The 22,669-nt window shown below is 36.2% G+C and overlaps 1 protein-coding gene across 1 annotated transcript in view; it reads left to right on the forward strand.

Annotated features, from left to right (window-relative positions):
- The window catches only part of Cdh7 (cadherin 7), a 145,286-nt gene that overhangs the window by 104,570 nt on the left and 18,047 nt on the right, over positions 1–22,669 (forward strand). Inside the window, exons 8-11 of the mRNA XM_008840671.3 lie at positions 15,723–15,859; positions 16,401–16,522; positions 17,177–17,294; positions 21,401–21,652. Of these exons, the coding sequence (XP_008838893.1) occupies positions 15,723–15,859; positions 16,401–16,522; positions 17,177–17,294; positions 21,401–21,652 (629 nt within the window). The remainder of the gene's footprint in view (positions 1–15,722; positions 15,860–16,400; positions 16,523–17,176; positions 17,295–21,400; positions 21,653–22,669) is intronic.

Below are 22,669 nucleotides of genomic sequence, written 5' to 3' on the forward strand. Positions count from 1 at the left end.
CATCCACACAGGCGAGACACCGGTGCCATTTTTTCCAAACCGCTGGTTTCCAAAATGGCACCAATGCTCATCCCTCTGTGGCTAACTCTTCTCAGCCAATCCTCTGCAGCAGTCCCCACCCTTCGGAAGAGCAAGTACCTCTCAGAACACACTCCACCCTTTCTTCTGGCTCTTACAATCTTTCCACCAATCTTCTGCTAAGGTTCCTGAGCCTTGGAGGGGGTCACGGTTGTAGGGCGATCTCTTTTTTATCATGGTGAGATAGTGACTTCTTGGGCTTCCATATTATTCTTCTTCAAGCTGTGGCCATTTATCTATCTCAGTGGTGTTTCTTCTACCTTAAAGACAAATGCAAGGAAGTAGACACATCTAAACAAACATGAATGTAAATACAAATGCCTAGAGGATATCCCAATAGGTGTACTATATTCATTAAACAGTATACTTGCAATGGTTTCCCTGCTAGGGCCTGTAGCCTTTTTTGACACAGGGGGTTGGCCTGGTCTACAGCACCAGATGTGTGTTCCACCCCTAGGAATGGGTCTTATCCAATTATTTCTATGTACGTTAGTTGAGCCATTATTGTACTTGCAAGCATTGCTTGGCATGTCCAAAGTGTGCAGCATGTGGGGTCCATTGTTGAGTAGAATCACAGGGGATCCTTTCTTCCCCAATCATCTGCATAGAACCTTCTGGTACTATGAATGCCATCCATCCAGTGGCATAGAGTTTTTGGCTTACTCTCAGATCCATCATTTCTTCTCCTTCCACCCTCCTATCATGCTGTATCTTCAGCAACATGGCCTTACCAAACTTATTAGGACACAACTGACATTAGTGACAATAGCCTTGGGGAATTTGAGGGCCTCTAGGATCTCTCTCTGCCCAACAACTCATAGGGGAGCAACACACTCCTGGTACTGTAGATTTTCTTAACAGTTGTATAGTTTGGGAACCTCTGTTTTTATCTTACCCAACCATAAATCTTCCAAGAATCTTACAGTTATAGCTGGCCTTTGTTTCTTCAGTTATCTTTCAAATGGGTTTCACATCTGTAAACACTTGAAGGAAGGTTAACATCATATATTAAATCAATCATAGACAAGGCTTAACACAGCAAAGAAAGGTTTTATCCATTTATATTAACTGTTTTCTCCATGGATTTTTGTTACGTACCATAGCATGTGTAAGAGGCATTAATTCAGTTAGTTCTTTACTATCTTTAGTTATCCCTTGAGAGTCATTCCACATTCTGGGGATCTTACATGGGTCCCTTTGTATTCCTTTATCTTTGATACACTTACAGATGTTGGCTCCAGTTGCCTGTCCCTGCACTGGGCTAAGGAGGCAGGGAGTTTCTCTTGTACCCACTGCACTTGTTGGTTCTCTGAGTCAGGCAGGCCTTGGGCCTGCCTCCTGACTGTAGCCACATCTGTCATCTCTCCATTGATCATACCTGGGTGCTGGGAGAGCCCTCAGTGGGATAAACAGCCTCCACCCCTAGTATAACTTTTATCAGGAAAGAAATACACATTATTCAATCTTTGGGGATCCTTAACCACCCCTGGGACAATTTTTATCCTTTGAATGCCTTTTTTAAACTGTTCTAGTTTTAAACCTTCCAGAAAGTCCTTATTATCGAATTTGGTTTTCTATCAATTTTTTTCTCTGGGAATTTGGACTCAACATAAGTCTTGCCACATTTGTCTCTGAGTAACCCAAATGGACCATTTCTTCCATCTGGTCTTTTTTATATTTCTTGTAGGGTGCTCTGTTATTCTCCAGACATGTTTTACATGTTGGTCAGAGTCACTTAAACCTGCTAAAGCATATATCACTTTGCAAAGATCCTGACCTATTAAAGGGCTTAGCAAAACCATTAAAACTCCATACCATTCTCAAGGTCCCAGTTGAATAAAGATTTCCTTTATATCTCTGGTGAACACAGACTTATCTGGCCCAATGAACTGGACATCATATATTGCTTTTCTCATACCTAGTTCTCTCAGTAATCTCTGTCCCTTCTTTGTAGTCCTCCACATATCTTTAATGCTTCCAACCAGCCACCCCATTAAGGACTGATCCCCTTGGCATTGGCCTAGGTAGAAGAGCCTATATATTGCAAGGATGGACGGGTGGTTATATAACTCAGCTGTGAAGCTAGACTGACGTTATTTGCTCCTATGTCCCATACCCTCATTAGTCATGTGGTGAGGGGCTCTTGGATTGCTTTCTTGTAAGTTTTTCCTAGTTTTAACAGTTCCAGTGTGGAATATTTCTTAGCTACAGTGCTACTAACTTCCTTTCCTTTCTATGTCAAAGGTTGAATCTGAGGGGCAGCCTCAGCCACTTTCATTTTTAGGTCATTTCCTTTTTCATTATTATCTGCTCCCCCCCCCCTTTTTTTTTTCTCTCACAAGTTCTGCAACTGGATCTGCCAGGACCTCCCTAGCCTTTTCAGCTTTCCCTGCCTTGGGTGAATCTTTTATTATGCAAAGTGGCCATGACTTCTGTGTTCTCTCCTTATTTCCCAGGCTTGTAAAAGTTTTTCTAGCCTTTCTATAACCTTTAGCAAATTTTCATATACCCACAACTGGGCTATTTCCCCATATTTACAACAGAGCTGTGGCCCATGCTTCTGCGTGGCCAGCTTCTTTTTTAGTTACATATTTTATATCCGTTGCGAGATCCACATCAATGCTGCCATTAGTTCCCAGCTTTTTCCAAACTCGTGTGGTTTTTCATTCCTAGCATCACCATCCTGCCTACTGTGCCAACTTGTCGCCCGAGTTCTCTTAGGCTCCCTTGCTCCTGGAGCTATTAGACAAACACCACTAAATTTTCTCTTTCCTGCTCTCTGTTTGACCTGCCCTCACTCTCTTCAGTGTCTCATGCTCCTGATGTGGCTAGACAAACCACATAACACATCTTTGTCTGAATTTTTCCATATTTTATATCCTGGGTACGGGAACTAGATTAACTTACAAAGGCGAACACCTGGATCCCCATTCCACTCTTTGGCTCAGTGGCCCACCATTCCAGATCACTTCCATGCCCCACCCACAGTCTCCTTTAGCTTTCACTCATGCCTCATGGGCCCACATTCTTGCCCAAGTCAGTAAATGCCTCTTCTCACATCCACACAGGTGAGCCACCGGCGCCATGATTTTCCACACCCCTGCTTCCAAGACTGTGCCAACACTCCTCCGTCTGTGGCTAACTCTCCGCAGCCAATTCTCTGCAGCAGCCGTGCCCCTCAGAGGAACATGTACCCCTCAGGACACACAGGCAAACCCAGTATAGACAAATCCTAATTGACACTCTCTTCCTCGGTGAATCTAAGTTGTGTCAAGTTGACAATTGAAGCTAAACATCATTATGGCCAAGTGCGATTTTTCAATACTGATTATAGGTAGATATCACTTTGATAATTTTCAAATAAATTTAATTTTTAAAGTGGCAACAGATTTTTAGATTTAATTATTTTAAGATAAATCTGAACATTGAGTAAAAAGTGTCATGAAAAGTATACTGGAGCTGGAGAGATGGCTCAGTGGTTAAGAGTACTGACTGCCCTTGCAGAGGACCTGGGTTCAATTCCCAGCACCCACATGGCAGCTACAAACTGTCCTTAACACCAGTTCCAGGAAAATCCAAAGCCCTCTTCTGACGTCCACAGCATAGCACGACACAGGTACACTCACATACAATCATACACATAAAATAAAAATAATAAATAAAATATTTTTTTCAAAGTATTTATACTTTAGACAATGCGTACTGGAAAAAATATATCATCTTTTCCTCCTGTAAGCAGTAAACTTATTATTTTAAACCATCAGTTACTTCCCTCATTTTCTTTTCATTTCTCCTCACATTAGGTCATACTACCATGTTGCTATAAAGTCATTGTTTTCCCTTCTGTACAATAGATTGTGGGTATATGGATCACTATAATCTGTGTAGTGGTTATTAACTCTAAAAGCATGCTGTTTGCTGGAAAAATCATTGCTAAATGCAATATAAAAATACTACTTTGCTCTTCTTCTATAATAGCTGTGGTCAAAAATGTTCAACTCCACTAATAAAGTCTTATTAATTTGGACAAATGAGTTTAAACTTTGAAAAAGCATTTCATGTCTTGTGAGAACACATAAATACCATTCCCTCAAGGAATACCATTCCTCAAGGAATAATAAAATTGTAGGCATAGACAGTTATTTAGGATGCCACTTCTCCCTATAACACCTACATAATGAGTAGATACTCTTTACTTATAGTTGAAAGCATGAGACAGCACAGAGCCATACTAACACACACCATCGTTTTAGACTCAAAATGAATCAGGGAATTTAAGGGCATCTCTGAGTATTCCATTGGTATTTGTTATCTTATTTTTATTTTTGATTTACTCTGTTGAAACTTTTCTGAGAAACCATTGCACTTTTTATAATTTTGTATCTGGAAAGATATACTGGTTAGTCTATTTAGTAATCCAAAGGAATGGAAGCTAAAACAGGCTCAAGTGGGTAGCCAATTTTGTGAGAGAAAAAAAGAAATGACTTCTGAGACTATTCTCAGAAGGAAAGAGAAAGAGAGGGCCAAAGGTTGTACTCTGAGAGTTTTCTATGTCAAAATTTCTATGGCTTTTACCAGTTAATGTCTACATGGCCAGTACCAACTTTCTGCTTGTTCTCATTTCCTTAAAGTTAAAGACAAGCTTTCATTACTTTCTTACAGAGATTGCCTTTGTCTCAAATAATTAAGTAGCTTTATTTTGGTATGAGTGATAAGACTTTGAATTTTATAAAATTAACTTCCTAAACTTTATGCTATTATGCTTGCAGTATTTAGTTTTTTAAGATATTTGATAATGTTAGAACAACCATTCATGGAATATGTTTCTTTTTCCTTGATTTATCTTTCATATATTTGTCTTCCCTTGTGAACTGATGATGCATTTTAAGAGATCAATCCCCAAATTTTCTACTTTAGTGAATTTGTGTTTACTCTTGTTGAATCATTGAAGGCTGGCTCTGCTCTCAGCATTGAGTTTATGGAGTGGCCTAAGAGATGCTACATGGCTTCCAATGTTGCTCTGTTAGCCAGCAAACGGGGAATAGCTTAGGTGTATGTTTTATTCTATGTTTTCATTTTTAAATGACTAAATAAAATTCTACCAATATTATCATATATGATCATTTTCTATTGTCATTGTTGTGTTTTCATGATGTTATTTCATGGTGAGGGAAGTCAATAAAAACCGATATATTTTATAGACAACCACACTGAACATTTTTAAAAGATTCTAATTTTAATTATATGTATGTTTGTGTAGGATGTATACACATATGTGCATGTTATATCTCTTGGTTCTGGAATGCCTGGCAGTTGTGAGTCATCTGAGTGCTGGGAACTGAACTCGGGTCCTCTAGACCAACAGTATGTGCTCTTAACTGCTGAGTCATCTCTCTAGCCCTCACATTAGCCATTATTAGGAAACTGCTTTGTATGCACATATATTCCAGAGTTTAGCAAATATTATATGGTGGTTTTGTGGAAGTAAACATGTATTTGCATTAGAAGATAAATTAACTTTCAGATTATAAACCTTCCTTCAACGTGGTAGTAGAAGGTGAAAATTATGTGATACCTAAAATTATTCCAATTTAAAAAAAATCTTTCACTGATCTTTTGTACATCTCATAAATAGTTCTAAGTCAAATTTAGAACCTCCTCTCTCATCCATTCCTCCCACCACTCCCCACCAGACCTCGTGTATTCTACTATACTCATTCAGTTCTATCCAGTCCAGCATTTGTACCCAGATGTCTTTTGGTGCAAACTCATCCACTGGAGTCTAGTCAGCCTACCTACAGATCATTGGTAAGGCTTACTTCCCTTCACCCAGCAGTGATCAGTCCACCGTAGTTCCCAGACTAGGGCAGACTTGCCACCCATTACCCTCTCTCCACTCTGGGTCCTTGTCTGATTGAGTTGGCATGGGTCCTGTGCTTGATGCCACCATTGCCATAAGTTCATATGTGCAAGATAAGCCTACGACTCATGGAACATAGTGGAATGGGGAGGGCATGGGTAGGAATGGGAGGTAGAGATAAAAACTAGTTGCATCCCTCAACTCTCACCAGTGAAGACTCCTTATACTTTTTTTTTAATCATAGAGAATAAAAATGTTCTGTCTTGGTTTTTTTTTTTTTTTTAAGTATTTGGCTAACATTTTATGCCAATTTGGACTCTAAATACCAAATATCAGAGTGGATTTGTTGAAAGTTGAAAGTCAGATAACTCAATGTTCATTTTTAGGATTTTTGAACAGTAGCAAGTTCACTTCTGAGTTCCCATCCAATATATTAAGAAATGTAAGGGAACCTAGACACCAGAGGACTCAGACTATTCTATGCCTCAATATTGACAGGTTGATTAATGGTTCAATATACTCTTATTAAGAACCTGTTCTTTGTGAAATCCTCATGGAAAGCTTATAAGAAATAAAAATTAGTAAAACTTTTCCTCCGGCCCCTAGGAATTTAAAATCTAGGTGAAGTAACAGATCTTATAAAGGCTAAACAATATGAGTAGAAAAAGAACGTCCATGCTGTAACATAACAAATTGTAAGACAACTAAGAGTGACTGAGTTTACTGAACAGTCAACATCATTTGAAGGAGAGAGAACATCAGCAGGGCTTGAAAGGATGGCAGAATTTGGACTAGCTGGAAAAAATATGATGTAAAATCTAACTGTATTTATTTGGTTATGTCCTGAGATCTTGGTGCTAAGTTATGAAATTGGCAGATTCATTTCTGTAGGATATGGAGGAAATGTGACAATCTAATGCTTAAAATAGCTGAGTTGAAACATATTATTACAAATAAAATCAGATGGGAAGACAGATGTATGAAAAAGTATTACACATCATTTTCAGTATTTCTCACAGTTTCAATAAGAACCGTGTATTTAAGTTAGTGTGTACATGGGTAACATTTACCTGTAGGCTCTGTTGGCATTCATAGTATTGAATTTCCTCAGACAAAAGGCATAAAATGGTATCACAAATGGCATAATCTAGTGTGGCTAGTGTGAACACATTTGGGCTGCTTGAATAATTTACTGTGCATTTTAAGCAGCTTGTATGCGTGCATACATTTGTGGGCATTATTCTACAGAATTTATGAATATTTGATTTTTATAATACACAAAATGAACTAGTGCCTTACAGAAAACAACGCTAACAATGCAGCTGGTTAATCTGAAAAGTAGCAAAAATCAGGTCTAGGTGAAAAGCAAGAGATATGTTCTATTTCAAACTGTTGTTCAGCTTAACACAATTGCTACTAAAAAAGTAAAAAGAAAGTATAGATTCATATATGATAAAAAGAAGAAAAGTATTTTTGTTAGACTAGTATGTATGCTCTGCATGGATAATTTTAAAAGTATGTTAAGCAGGAAATAAGCAATTTATTGAAGGCATGTTTTTTTTCATTTTGCATCATATTGTTGTGGAATTAGGACCCTTAGGAAGACCTTTTGAGTTAGCTATTTTGAAAGAATCCCGAAAAAATGAATTTATTGAAAATGATACGTTTCACAATTTGTGCCTTATAAGTATTTTCCCTTCTAACGTACCAATTATACATCAGACTAGTGAAAAAGACCCTGAAAGAACAAGTGGGGAGAATGAGCAGTTCAGGGAATGCAGCAGCTGGGATGAACTGCTGCCGCAGTTTTCCTGTGGTTGCTTGTTTAAGATTCATATTGTTTGAGGAGCTTTTTTGGCTTTTCGATATATATGTGTTGTCTCTAACCCATAATGTTCTGGGCACCTTGATTGTACTGTCAAAGTTGTGTAAGATTGACAAGGCTTAAATCACAAGAGGAAAATTGAGTTGTTATCAGAAGAGGGAAATGGTGGATCAATCAGGGTATCTGCTATCATTGTGTACAGAGCTTATTGGTTTATTTTGAAATAGCTTCTCATTAAACCCTAGAAGAAAGTGCTGTTATCTCAACATTACAAATAAGCCTGAATGTGGTCATGGAGTTAGTTCATGCTGGCAAAATATATTAATGTATTCTATATCAAGTGCATACAGTGCTTATAAAATTATACCCAAATTCATGGCCTTGTACACCAGCTTCTTAACAGATTAAATTTCCAGCTCAAATGATTGCTTTATTTCTACTCAAAATTGGCCATGCTTATTTACCACATCATTTGCTAGTCTTGTAGTAATTATGACACATTTATTCAAATCTATCCCACAAATCCACACATTCTGTTTGTGAACATAGCATGAAAATCAATAGCTGGTGATAAGATATCTGGCTGTGATCTGAAGAACAGCATAGCTTATCATATAGTATTAGTGATACTAAAAGGCATTTATTCAAATTTATTTTGTAACAGATGTGCTGCACTGATGCATATTTCCCAGCCTTCTTATTTAGCCCTAGTAGTGATCTTACAAAAATAAAAATAAAAAACCCAGTATTTAATCTGGTGATGAGAATTCATTGTATAGGCTTCTCATTTTAAGGATGAAGAAGCAGAAAATGCAAATAATGAAAGAGAAGCCTCGAATGTAGAGAAGGTTGTTTACTACAGGGTCATGGTTAACTCTCAGTCTGTGGTTTCTCATGTTAGAGCACAAGTAGCAATCAGCAAAGTCCAGGGATCATATGTATTGCAGGATTTCTCAAAAGGAATGCTGTCTGATTTGAGAAATCAAGCTACTTACCTACTAGTGGCTACTTTTCATGGTAAAATGGGATTAAAATAATTGAGAAAGAGGACGCAGTCTTGAAGGATGACAAGTGTGAAGAGGGACGTGAAATAGTAATGTGCATGGTATTTTCATTCATCAATTAGTACTTCATTTTGACTCATTAGGTGTTCAGATTGGAGGATAAATTTGGTGAAAGTGAAAAAATGCTGAATCATGGGGCTTTAGTTAGCAGCCTCGGAAAGCCCCTCTGTCAACAGTGGGCATAATGGAAAGATGGTACAGACAGACATGATTGTAAATCTAAGTTCCACCAACTACCACAGGTGCCATACTGAAATGCAATGGAAATATCTCCTCATTCAAATTAGAAATTGTGTAGACAGAAGACCGAAAGGGTACTGAGAAATATAAAGCAACATCTTCAAGTTCTTATAATTTGACAGCCTAATACCAACAAGACCTGTGTTACTTTTATGAAATACTTTTTCCCTTATATTTAAGAAATAAATTCTGGATCCTTCCTTATTGTATTTATGTTCCAGAAGAAAATATCCAAAGACAAAAATGAAATAGCAATTGAACTTTCAACTATCTGCCATTTTTGTTTTCTTTTCCTATTTATTGGAGGGGGAGGGGGTGTAATGGGGTTTCAGACAGACTAGACTCCAGTAACGATGTAGCCCAGGCTGACTCTGAGCATATGATCCTCCGTCTTTGCCTCCAGAGTGTGAGACAGCAGTTGTACAATTGTATCAAGTTTCTATTACTGTTTCTCAATGAGGTTCTACCTGAATGACAATTTTACATCCCATTTTCTAAAATTCACATATAAAGTCACATTTGCAAAGAATGCTTGCAAATACATCCTTTCATGTAGACACAAGTCTAATTCTAACAAAACCAATGTGAATTTAGGAGGCATTTAATTAAATAGAAAATTAGATGTGCAAATAGCAGTCTCTCCCATATATGATGTTACCTATCCTTAAGAAATTTGTAGAAATAATGTTTTAAATAATTAATATATTCTTGAAATGAGAAAGGAGACAAGGAAAGGTAGTTTGGAGGAAGAGATGATAGATAATCCTTAGGATATGATTGGTAGATGGTAGAGGTTTATGTACTCATCAGCAAACTCTCAGAATCAGGTTTAAGGGTAGATATTAAGACATACAGATGGCTGCCTATAAGTGGATAGGGCAGCATAGCTGCTACTGCTGCAAAAAAATATGAAAGTCATCGCTCTAACTGGTCACTTCAATGTACATTTAAGGAGGCCAAATATTTAGGCTGCTAACTGGAAGAAGCGAGAGGAATCTTTGGGAGTCGTACACCATTCATGACACCAGAAACTGCATTCAAGTTAACTGTAGTTCTTTACTAAAAATGCTTCTATTCTCCTACTTCCAGTTCTACCTCAAATTAAGCAGACACACAGTGGCCTTTCTCAGTATCTGGACCACAGGCCACAGAGAAATAGAAGTGTCCTTCCAAACTTTGTGAGGCTGCTTGCTGCTGCTTCTCTTTTAGTCAGTCTACTTCTCTCGCTTGAAAGACAGAGATGTATTATACTTCTCATTCTAAGAAGTGCTCACATTTTTCTTTAATTCTTTTATCTAAGGGGTTATTTCTCATCTGGTGTCTTTAGAAATTAATTAGTGATTCATAATTCACCTCCAGTTTTTGGCATGTCCATAAGGACTGGTAGATCTATAATGAGTAGATAAATGGTAAATGTTTTATTACAGCATCAAGCCTGCCATTAAGAAATATAATGACCACAAGGATTTTCCAGACAATCTATCTACTGATATTCATTTCTAGGGTCTCCAAATTCCTCTTGATCAAATATCTTATTCTTTCTGCACACCTTCTTAATTTTCTATTTTATACTCACACAAACTTGTCCATGTCCTCTTATACACTTATAATTTATGTTATTATAGTTTGTGTATGGTTTCCAGGAATAGAGTGTCATTTTCAGGTGCTAAAGAATCATTACTTAGTGTATGAATGAATGAAATGAAGGAATGAGGAATTTATAGTAACACACAAATTGTCAAATACATAGGTACACATGTATATCAGTTATTCCATAGTGAACTGTAACTGAGGATCACAGATGTTTAGATACATACAATATTCATACATTAAACTTGAAGAGTTCATAATTTATAAATTATAACTCTTGGAAAAATAGAAAGCATAATTTTTCTATTAACATAAATTTATTTTGAAAATATTGTATTAATTATTTTTATTTTATGTCTATGAGTATATTGCCTCCATATAGGTTGGTATACCCACATTATGCAGTGCTCACAGATGTCAGAAAAGGGTGTCAAATCCCCCAGAACTGGAGTTACAGATGGTTGTTAGCTGCAATGTGGGTACTGGGAATCAGACCCACATCCTCTGCAAGAGCAGCCAGTGTTCTTAATCGCTGAGCCATCTCTCCAGCCGAAACAAAGTTATTTCCAGATTCCAAAATTTTGTGCACTTTTTGATGAGATGAATAATGACTGAAGACATGATATTAAGTGAACTTTGTATCTTTAAGACTATTAAGAATAAAAGTCAATGTTTTTTACTCATTGGCTTTACCCCAATGAGTAATTGCATGAATATATTTTAAAAGATGTCTGTCAAGTTCATGGCCTTTTTGCTTTTAAGAATCTAGAAGCTGAAGTACCCCATATACTTGAATGAAAATGCCTTTAGGAAACCCATCATTATATATAATAAATATTTGTTTAAAGTTTAGCCACATAATTTATCAGGACTATATTGAAAGGGCTGGATATAAAGTGGAGATAAAATGAAAGGGCTCAGTGGATAAAGTGTTTGCTATGACTACTGAAATTCAGATCCCCATCACCCATAGTAAAGGAAATCAAAAGCTGAGTTGGTATGCTGACCCACCTGTAATCTTAACACTCAGGAGGTGGAGACAGAAGATCACATGGCAACCTGTTAAACTAGGCTACAGGTATTGGTGAGTTCCTGATGCAGGAAGCCTCAGTAAATTAATAAAATGGGAAGTGACCGAGGGAGATACACAACATCAGCCTTTGGCTTCCACTCATATGTATGCAAATACATCACACACATATCTAAATAAAAGAGAATGTGCTGGTATTTTCTTAGTTAGTAGCTATAGGTTTAAAAAAATGAACAACTGACATTTATATTATTGGCTTAAATTATTTGAGTGTGTAAATACAAAGTTATAATCATCTTAAGAAAAATTAATAGCAATTATTCTATTGCTCTTGGATGAAGTATACAGAGCATATATTGTTTATATAGGCTATACACATATTTATGTATAGGCTATATATGTCTATGTGTGTATATAGTTATACAAAAAGTATTATATATCTGTAGAATACCATCATATATATGTACACACAGATAATCCTGTTCCCAGATAAACATCCAGCCCTATCTTTCATACAAAGTACAGCTATGAAATCTGGGTAGGAAGCAAGTATTCAAGTCTCTAGAAAGGAAAAAGTAGCAGAAAAGTTGATGACTATTTTACATCGTATCTCCCAACTTGTATTGTGTTTACCACTATTTTCCTTGTACAGTTATTTGATGTGGATTAAATATTAAAATATTAGAGAAATTACACTCTAAATCTCAGCTGAGACATTAGGATTGACAAAGTTCTAGGCCAGTCTGGATTTCACACTGATCTCCAGATCAGCCTCCTCCAAAGTGTGAACCTTGTATTCAAAAAAATAATAAATTCATTATATGAGACATTCTGGCCCGTGTGATAAGACATGAAAAGGAAATGAATGCCATACCCAATAGAGATGAAGAAATAAAACTATTGTCATCTATAGACAATTATTGCCATGAGTATAAAAATTCACAAGTATATATTCTCCAAGAATAACAGCAGTTCACCAAGATCATGGCATATAATGTCTGCAAATAATTTTATTTTTTATATTTGCCTGAAGCAGTTAGAAATCAAAATATAAAGAATCCTACAGCTTACAATAAGTCCAAAAAAAATACATACATACATATTGGTTTATCAAAATCTGTATAGGGGAGATAGAGAGATAAAAATACAATTCAATCCTGAAGACATTCAAAGAAAACCAAACAATTAGACAACTGGTTTTCATTGTATCAATGGCTAAACAGTAAAAATTAAAATTAATAATTTTTTTCAAATTAATTCATTGTTTGAATATTATAATAAAATTCCTAACTGGTATTTCTTGTATATCTGGATTAGATTAAACTAACATTTATATAAAATATAAAGAACTTATAATTTCCAAATAATTCTGAAGAGAAAGAATAAAGACTTGGAAGTTGGTTTATCAGATTTCAAGACCTGAAGCTGTAATAATTTAAACGCTATAGTGTGTGCAAAGTGAGGTGAGTCACAAATAAATCATTGGAACAGAATATTCTAGAAAGTGAGCCACATACTTATGGTCAAACAATTTTTCATAGTGTTGCTAGGTAAGTTAATGGAAGAAGAAATACTTTCCAAGAAGTGTTTTGATAATTGGGAAACATGATAGTTACTCCTTTTGTTCCTGTGGTAAAATACATGACAAACTTAGTTTAGGGTTTATTTCCCTCATGCTTGGAGAAGATATATTTGATCATGACATGGAAGGCATGACAGCGTAGGCAAGAGGCAGCTGGTCCTAGTCTGCCAACAGTCAGGAAACAAAGAAATGAACGTTGGCACTACATTCTCTTCCTCCTTTTAGTCTGAGACAACAGCCTAAGGGATTGTGCTGTCCATTTTGAGACTGGTTCTTCACTCCTCAATTAAAGCTCTTTTAAAATACCCTTTGTAGACATGCTCAGAGCTATGTTTCCTAGTTGGTATCAAATCCAGTCAAGTTGATAATAAAATTTAACCATCACAAGTCTACTTCTTATCAATATGATTGCGAAACATATAAGTTTTAACATTTTACCCCTGGTCCTCAAATGATCCCTGCAATTTCATAATGCAAAATGCATTTAATTCATGTTTAAGAATTCCACAAATCATGGCAACTCATATTTAAAAAAAAAAAACCTCAAAACAACTTCTGACACTCAAGTACTCTCTTTACTGCAATCCCCATATAATACCAAAATACCACCATGTTCTTACAATATACAGTGTTACAGAATGAATCTTTCCGCTCTGAAGGGTAACAATGGGGCCAAAGGAAATAAAGGGTGAGTCAAGCCAAATCTGAAACTCAGCAGGAAAAACACTAAACCCTGAAGCTTCATGACCAGCATCTGGGACTTGTTGATGGCACTATTTGGGTTTCAGAAGGCTTATATAGATTTGTCTTGCAGTTCTGAGAAATTCAAACCTGTATCCTTTCTCTTGGACCAATTGCACTTTGTGCCTGATGCTTTCCTCAGTAATTGTCCCTGAGTCCTAGATATCGCAGGGTCCTGGTCCCTTCAGACTTTACAGCTATTCCTGGAAAAACACTTCTGAGATTGATGTTTGCAACCAAGCTACCACTTCGTTGGCATTCTTAGTGCCTTCTCTTCAATTCATTTTCATATGTTGGAGTCTTCCCTTTTCCTCAGGAATCTTCTCCTACTGTTCTAGTAGAAAGAGTGAGACTTCTACTCAGCCTCTAATAATTATAACTGATTAATCTTTATGGACCTTGCTTGGACATATTTACACTTTTTCTGGAGAATCTAACTCTCCTGCCCCTGGAAATATAAAAAAGTCACCAGCTTGTCATTCATGCCATTTAAATGCTAGCTCACTAAATCAGACTCTGGAAAAAGATCTCCAAATTCCAGTCAGATTATCAAATGCCTGTAGCTTCAGCCAGCAATTTAGTGAGAGACCAAGAGCTTAGAAACCACCATACCAGTAGATTCTCAAATTCCTGATACAAAAATAGAAGACATACTGAAGGCCTATCAGGGTTTAATGCATAGGCAGCACAATATATTAGCATTTCCACAGGAGTGAGAAAAATATGGGTATGAAATATTAATTGTTGTGACAATAAAGGATAAGAAATAGATTTTGAAATAGTTCTGATAGCATTAGTAGATTGTAGATCATCACCAGGGATGAAAAATACTGGGCTAGGTTGATGAAAGACAGAATAGCATGCTTGAAGTACAGTTTTCATGAAAACTAATTAGGAGAAATGCAGTACTAAGGACATACTCATTAGAAGTGATGGCTGAGTTGAAACACAGAAATTGAGAGGCCAGTATGTTTGAAGATCTATGGGTATAGTAGAGTCAGTTATTCCTGGTCATACGTAAAAACGTTGTGTTTATTTTTTATTTGTTCTTTAGTTTATGTTCTGAATTATTTTTAAATGAGAGCTGCTTTCTTATTCAACTAGAAAAATTTCTAGCGGAATGGAAAGGTGGACATTTGCCACGGGATAGAGCCTTTGGTTTATGGGAGAAATAAGACAGAAGAAGAATACAAGTGCAGCAGTGATTTGTCATTAATATTTATATTGCAGATATTTTGAAATTGGTCTTTTACAACCCCAGATAGCATGCATTTTGGGGCTTAAGTTTCTACCATGCTTTTGGAAATCCAGTTAAGACCTGTATGGGAGGGTCTAAGTAAAAAATTATAAACACTGAATTGGTGCTATTAAAATAAAAGGTAATAAATATATACAGATAACAAAGTGTCTAGATATGTTTGATTTCAGTGATGCCCATTATCAGTGAGAGTATCTATCATAAATAATAGAAGTAATGTACATGGAGCTCTAATGGCGTATTAATAGCATATAATACTATGGTGCTAAGATCAAAATGTTTGACAAAGACATTAATGACACACTGGATATAAAGCCACAACTTTATATCAGGGATTTTAAACATGAATATTTATGTTAGCAGGATTTGGTAGTGATCCATGAAATCAATGGAAAAAACAAGCAAATTTTAAATTAAGATGAATGCTAAATTATTTCTTTGAATTTTCGCCTAGATATTCAATTGACAGAAACACAGACTTAGAGAGATATTTCAATATCGATGCAAACAGTGGGGTTATTACCACGGCCAAGTCTTTGGATCGAGAGACAAATGCTGTTCATAACATCACAGTGCTTGCAATGGAAAGCCGTAAGTGGAAAGGTTTCAGGTGCTGCTAGGTTGGGGGAGGGTGAGAGCAGAGAATGTTCTCATGAGATGATAAAATCAGGTTAACCTGTAATAGTTGTTCTACTGAATTGAATAAAAACCCAATAATCCAAAATCACTAAGCTGTGAAAAATATTTGTATTCTCTAGTTTAATTTACTAACATTTACATAGTTAATTTAAAAGGAGAAAATGATAAAGCAATGGGTCAGAACTGCCTTCTGAGGGTTTCCTGTTTTCTCTTTCCATTGTAGACATCACATTATCTAATAGGAACTTAGTAAAGTGAGTGTATGAATGAGTGAATACGCATGCCTATAAATTAGTGCATCTATGTGGATTGGATTATCTGCAGCTCTGTTTAAAGTTTTTTGACTCTAGTTTTCATTTTTGACTTATAATTTACAAACAGAAACTTTTTAACTTTTCAAAACTTTTGCTTGTTTTTAAAGTTTCTTGAAAAAATAGCAACATAAAGACTAATGCTATCAGTGTAAGTTATAAGACATTTTCTTATCTGTTAGAGAACCCATCCCAGGTTGGACGAGGCTATGTGGCCATTAGTATACTTGACATAAATGACAACGCCCCTGAATTTGCAATGGATTATGAGACCACCGTCTGTGAAAATGCTCAGCCAGGGCAGGTAAGAGTCTTCAAAACAACTGTGCCTTGTTTGAAATTTCTTTAAAAATATCCAGCAGCGGTGCCTTTGAAACCTTCCAGCTTTCAAATAACATATAATCAGCTTGTTTCAGCAAAACTAGCACTTTGATGTACAGCACAAACTAATATTAAAGGAACTTTCAAATTCTGATTTAATTGGGTGATGAAAATTCCGCAGGAGGAGAAGGTAAACATTGTAAGAAGCCCTGTTACATGTTTAAAGGCTTAGCTTCCTTTAAGGAGAAATAGCACATTAAGCTTGATTGGGCTGTTTCCTACCTTATACAGTGGAGTTAAGTACCTTAAAGTTCTAAAAATTAAATGTAATTCAAGCTCGGTTTGACTTGTCTATCCACATTGCTGTGTCCTGTGATGGTTACTGGGGTGTCTAATCAATTGGCACAGCTTGTTTCTGAGGTTCACAAAATTAAGTTCAAACGTGCGCTTTGAAAAGGACATGATTTGTTGTTCGGAGCCCATTTTGCATCGAGTTCATGTTGGTACACCAGATCCATTCCCTGAGCTCATTCCTTAAGATGGCATTTATTATAAAGTATGAAATCATTGTGTCCTGCCACAGAAATCTCAACAGAGTGCACTAACATGCCCTCCTTTTTCATGTGCTCTTTTCTAGGTTATCCAGAAAATCAGTGCTGTAGATAAGGATGAGCCTTCCAACGGACACCAGTTCTACTTCAGCTTAGCAACGGATGCAACAAATAACCACAACTTTTCATTAAAAGATAACAAAGGTAAAGAATTGTTGTCATTACAGGAGGCAGAAAGAACACTCTTAGGCAAGTTCTGTTTATCCCCTAGGAATGCTGATTATGGATTTTTTTCTTAAACAGCAAGGACATTAATTAAAAGGTAGGGGGCCCCTCAAGTAATTTTTATCCATGGATTTGCTGTCATGGTAAAGAAGCTGCTTTTTAAATCATTTTAGGTCTAAAGCCAAATGTGAAAAGTTAGGTCTATTTCTCTTTGATTTTCTTCTAGATGTCTGCCCTCTTATATACCATGTTTGTTACCCAAGTTATCTAATTTATTGAGGGTCTGCTATGGGCCTCAGTAAAGACTGTGATATGTCCACATGACTTGAGACTCTCAGAAAAATAATTGGGCTACATGAATTTCAAATTAAATCAATGTTCACTTAATACTCTGAATAATATTGATCATTCTTTTATCTGCACATAAAAATAAATTTTCGATGTTAAAAGTCTAATAAAACGTAGTTAAAAAGTAAGATAAAATAATAAATAATAAAAGTACCCCCTTCGTGGCAAATTTAGTTTCCCTGCTTAATAGTGAACCAGTTTTAGCAATTCCATAAGTTATTGTAGGAACATTTTACAAATATTTAGAAGCACAAATTTCATTAGCTTAGCTTATATTGATAACTAACATTATCTAGTTAACAATTTATATGATAGTTTTTCATGTAAATCAGGTTACAGCTAAGAAAGAAAGGTAGAAATACATTGTCCAGCCAATACCAGCCTACCCGACAAGACATGATTTTCAGAAGAGTACTAGGACTTTTGCCTGAGGCCGCAGCTTTAGTGCAGAAACTCTAATCTTGGCTTCAAAAATTCAATCTGAAAGTAACAGTTTTTCCTGATCCCATTCTCCATCTAATGAGAACACTCTATTGTCCCTTTAGTAATATAAAATAAATAGCATTCTCTGGGAGGGTAGTCCCAAACTCTCTGACTCAATCAGAGTTGGGGAGGCTTGCTATCAGCTCTCGAGTCATCCAGCACAGATGCATATAGGTAATATATAACATTCACAAGAAGATGGTGACTGTATCCCTCCTGTGTCACAGTCCAATAGTATCAAAATGGCTATGCAGAAAATGTACAAATAAGTCTGGATTTATGGGACATCCATAATGTCATATAGCTGAAAATGTCACCATGCCACACTCAGAAAGCCTAGAACTTGAATACTGTACCTTGAGGGACAACAAAAGAACACGGAGAAAGTAATTTCTTATGTTGCCTTCCATGTTAGGGAGCAAATATAGAGCATGATGAATTTACCATCTCCTTCCTGAGCATAGAATTCTGTCCTCACATGTTCAACATCTTGGTTTGTGCTTATCAATTCTGTGTGTATAATGTGTATATGTGTGTGTGTGTGTGTCTGTATGTCTGTGTGTCTGTGTGTCTATATGTCTGTATGCGTGTATGTCTGTGTTTCTGTGTGTCTGTATGTCTGTGTATCTATATATGTCCGTGTGCCTATATGTCTGTGTGCATGTGTTTTCATGTCATCCATGTGAGACTACAGATAAACAACTTTGTAAGCCTTTTTATATCAAATAATAAAAATATATAACATATAAATTGTTGAGAGGCAAGTCATCTGCCTTTATTATTGTTAACTACAGAAAACCTAAAAATCCTCTAAACAACTCTATGTATAATTAAATTACTATAGTTTTCTAATCTACATTTTTAAAACACAGGATCTCCCTGTAACCCCAGGTATCCTGGAAGTCAATATATAGGCCAGGCACTCTCACAAAAACCCCCTGCCTCTGACTACTGAATGCTGGATTAAAGGTGTCTGCCAACATGTCTGGCTTCATATTTATATTTTCAATGAAATAGTTTTAAAATTTCCTGATTTTTAAAAGCATTATTAAATAAAACCTGTTCACATGAATATCTACTAAATAGAAAATGATATTCAAATATTTTTATTCTTGTCACCTCTATAATTACCATTAGTTGCTTTTCTACAGTTAAATATAATCTTCCATATATATATATATATAATTGAGTTTTTGTACAATTCATACAGAACATCTCAAACAATCTTCATCATCTTTATAATCCCATCCCCCCTGGAACCCTATCCCATAGCATCCCCCCACTGAAGCCCATATACTCTATCATTCCTGTTAAGGCCCACTGGGTTGTCACTGTCCCAGCCATTCCCCAGTGCAAGTCTGTCCACTGAGTCTAGTCAGCCTGCCTAAAGTCCCTTGTTTTAGGAAGATCAGCTCTGCTTCATCTATTAGCAATCAGTTGCCAACATAATGAAGCCCCCTCAGGCAGCAGAGGACCAGGAACACAAGAGGTGACAAAAGGCCAAAGTGTAGACATCAAGAGTCGGCTGTATGATGGTCCTTGGACAGGACTCCTTTATTAAATTTCACCCACCCAAGACTCAGGGACTATCACAGATGAGGGAGCAGAAAGATTGTAAGAGCCAGGGAAGATATGCATGACTATATGGAAACAGAGTCCTACAAGGTCCTGGGACCCTGTTCATGTTATCTTCTTTTGTGCTGTTTGATGATGTCATCTTTTCACTGGAGTATTGGTAAATCTTTCATTTTAATATTGGATACACATCTATCCTAGTTACTTTCTGTTGCTCACAAAACACTGACAAAACCAACAGGGGGAGAAAAGATTTTTATTTTATCTTACATCTTCCAGGTCACAGTCTATCACTAAGGGAGTTCAGGGCAGGAACTTAGAGGCAAGAGCTAAAGTCCAAACCATGGAGGACTCCTGCTTATTGGCTTGCTCTCTGTCTTGTGCTCAGCCTGCTTTCTTATATAGCACAGGAATACCTGCCAAGGGGTAGTAATGCCCACAATAGGCTGGGCCCTCCCACATCACTCAACAAATCAAGAAGATGCCCCACAGACATGGCCATAATCCAATCCAATGGAGAAATTCCTCAGTTGAGGTTCCTCTAACTAGGTGTGTCAAGTTGACAATTAAAACTACACAGCACAACATCTTTTCAACTATTTGAGATATATTTTTAGTATATAAGAATACAAGATGACAATATGATCCTACTGCCTTCATTTACTTTGTTTTCATGAGTTAGTATAATTTTGGAGACTCTTAAAAATTTTATTTACCTAATTAAGACAAAATACTTGGAGAAATACTTAAATTAAAAAATGTATTTCTGATATATAAATCACAATTATATACTTTTAGATTATATTTCAAATTTGCATAGTTACTATAAGTTTTAAATAGGATGTTGACTATAAATTGAGGCCTTCCTTATCACTGACAAAATGTTTATATGCATGCTACTTGAGAAAGTATAAATGCCAGTACTTAATGTTTGGCAATATGTAATCATTTATTCTCTGAATATCTATACAACCATGTTCTACATAATGGTATTTCAGTTGATGATAGATAATGTCTATGATACTAGCCCCATAAGTCTATGTCACCTAATGGCATGCATCATAGAAATCTTAGCCTATGTAAGTAAAAAATGATGTTAACACAATGAGGAAATAAGTTAAATAAGCTGGTTTCTTTCTCAAACATATCCCCCTTCTTTAGTGAAAGCTGACTACATACTCAATTTGTATAAAAATACGGTACCTTATTTTTCTTTTTCTATATTGATATGGGTACCCACCAAACAAGGATGGATTTGAAATTTTATTTAATAATGCTACAAGAATATTTAATCTGTTAACTTTCAACAATCTCTCTACAAATATGTGGTTTAAAATTTAAGACAAACAAAAGGATATATGTAATTTATACAAAGTGGTGTTTAATAAATGCCTATAATATTCATATTTAGTTTTATTTTATGATTATTTGTTTGTCTATGTATGAAGTAGTGGAAATATATTAACATGAATTACATATGAATATATTGCTAATATGTCTCTCTGTTCAAAAAGAACACACTGAAAGCACACACACACACACACACACACACACACACACACATACACACACACACACAGCTGTTTTACCTCATTAATCAGAATGAACAGAATGACTCTACATTTGGAAATACAGAGTTCATCAGAAATCTTGTTACACATTTTTGTTCTTCATCCTAGACAATACAGCCTCAATTATCACCAGGAGAAATGGCTTCCGGAGACAAGAGCAGTCGGTTTACTATCTGCCAATTTTCATTGTGGACAGTGGATCTCCCTCTCTGAGCAGCACCAACACCCTCACCATCCGTGTCTGTGACTGTGATGCAGATGGCATAGCCCAGACTTGCAATGCGGAGGCCTATGTTCTACCTGCTGGCCTCAGTACTGGAGCCCTGATAGCAATACTTGCTTGTGTCTTGACATTATTGGGTAGGTATCATTTTCAGTACTTTCTCTGTAGAGGCATGTAAAAAAATCATCATGAATCACACATTTTCTAATTTTTTTTCCATCAATATAGAGTCTCTTTACACAAGCATATAAAACTTTTAGGCTCATTTAGTATCAGTGATTGGCTACTATATACAATGGCTGAATTAAAGGAATAATACAACATAAATTAATATCAATTTTATTTTCAAAATATACACTGAGGGGCTAGAGATGGCTCAGTGGGTAAAAGCTCATATTATTCTTGTAGATGATCCAAATTGAGCTCCAAATCCCCACATTAGGCAACTCACAACTGCCTGTAACATCAGCTACAGAGTGTCCAATGCCCTCTTCAGGCCTCCCCAGATACCTGAATTCACATGTTCCCATACCTACACACAGACACAGACCACACATACTCATAAATAAAATAGGAACCACTAACGATAAATGACTTCTGCTTAAAATGAAGATTTTTTTCTGTATTTCATTTTTTAAAATTTATCTTATCGCTGGGTGTCGTGGCGCACGCCTTTAAACCTGGCACTTGGGAGGCAGAGGCAGGCGGATCTCTGTGAGTTCAAGGACAGCCTGGTCTACATAGTGAGTTCCAGGACAGCTGGGGCTACAGGGAGACTCTGTCTCAAAAAGACCAAAAAAAATTTTTTTGTCTTATCCTGTTTCTTTGACTGAAAATAATATGCACAGCAGCTGCAGTAGAATAGAAGCAATGTTTTCCATATTGTTTTGCTAATATGCTTGCTTTTAAAATCATGACACAACAAACAACTTTTTCAGAAAATATGTGCAACAGGTTTCTTGAATTATTTTCAAAATTTAGGAGCCTGAAATTGTAGCAACAAAATATTATAATTTCCTGAGTTATCATATTTAATTGCACTTTTCATGATTAGCTTATTATTTGGTTAAACAAGATTTATAACTCATATTAAAATTGCAGTTGCATAAGAGATTACACAGTATCCTTTTAAAAATTGGGTGACATCCAGCATG

The sequence above is a fragment of the Nannospalax galili genome, unplaced genomic scaffold, assembly GCF_000622305.1.
Source record: "Nannospalax galili isolate Female #2095 unplaced genomic scaffold, S.galili_v1.0 scaffold298, whole genome shotgun sequence".
In the NCBI taxonomy this organism is placed as follows: domain Eukaryota; kingdom Metazoa; phylum Chordata; class Mammalia; order Rodentia; family Spalacidae; genus Nannospalax; species Nannospalax galili.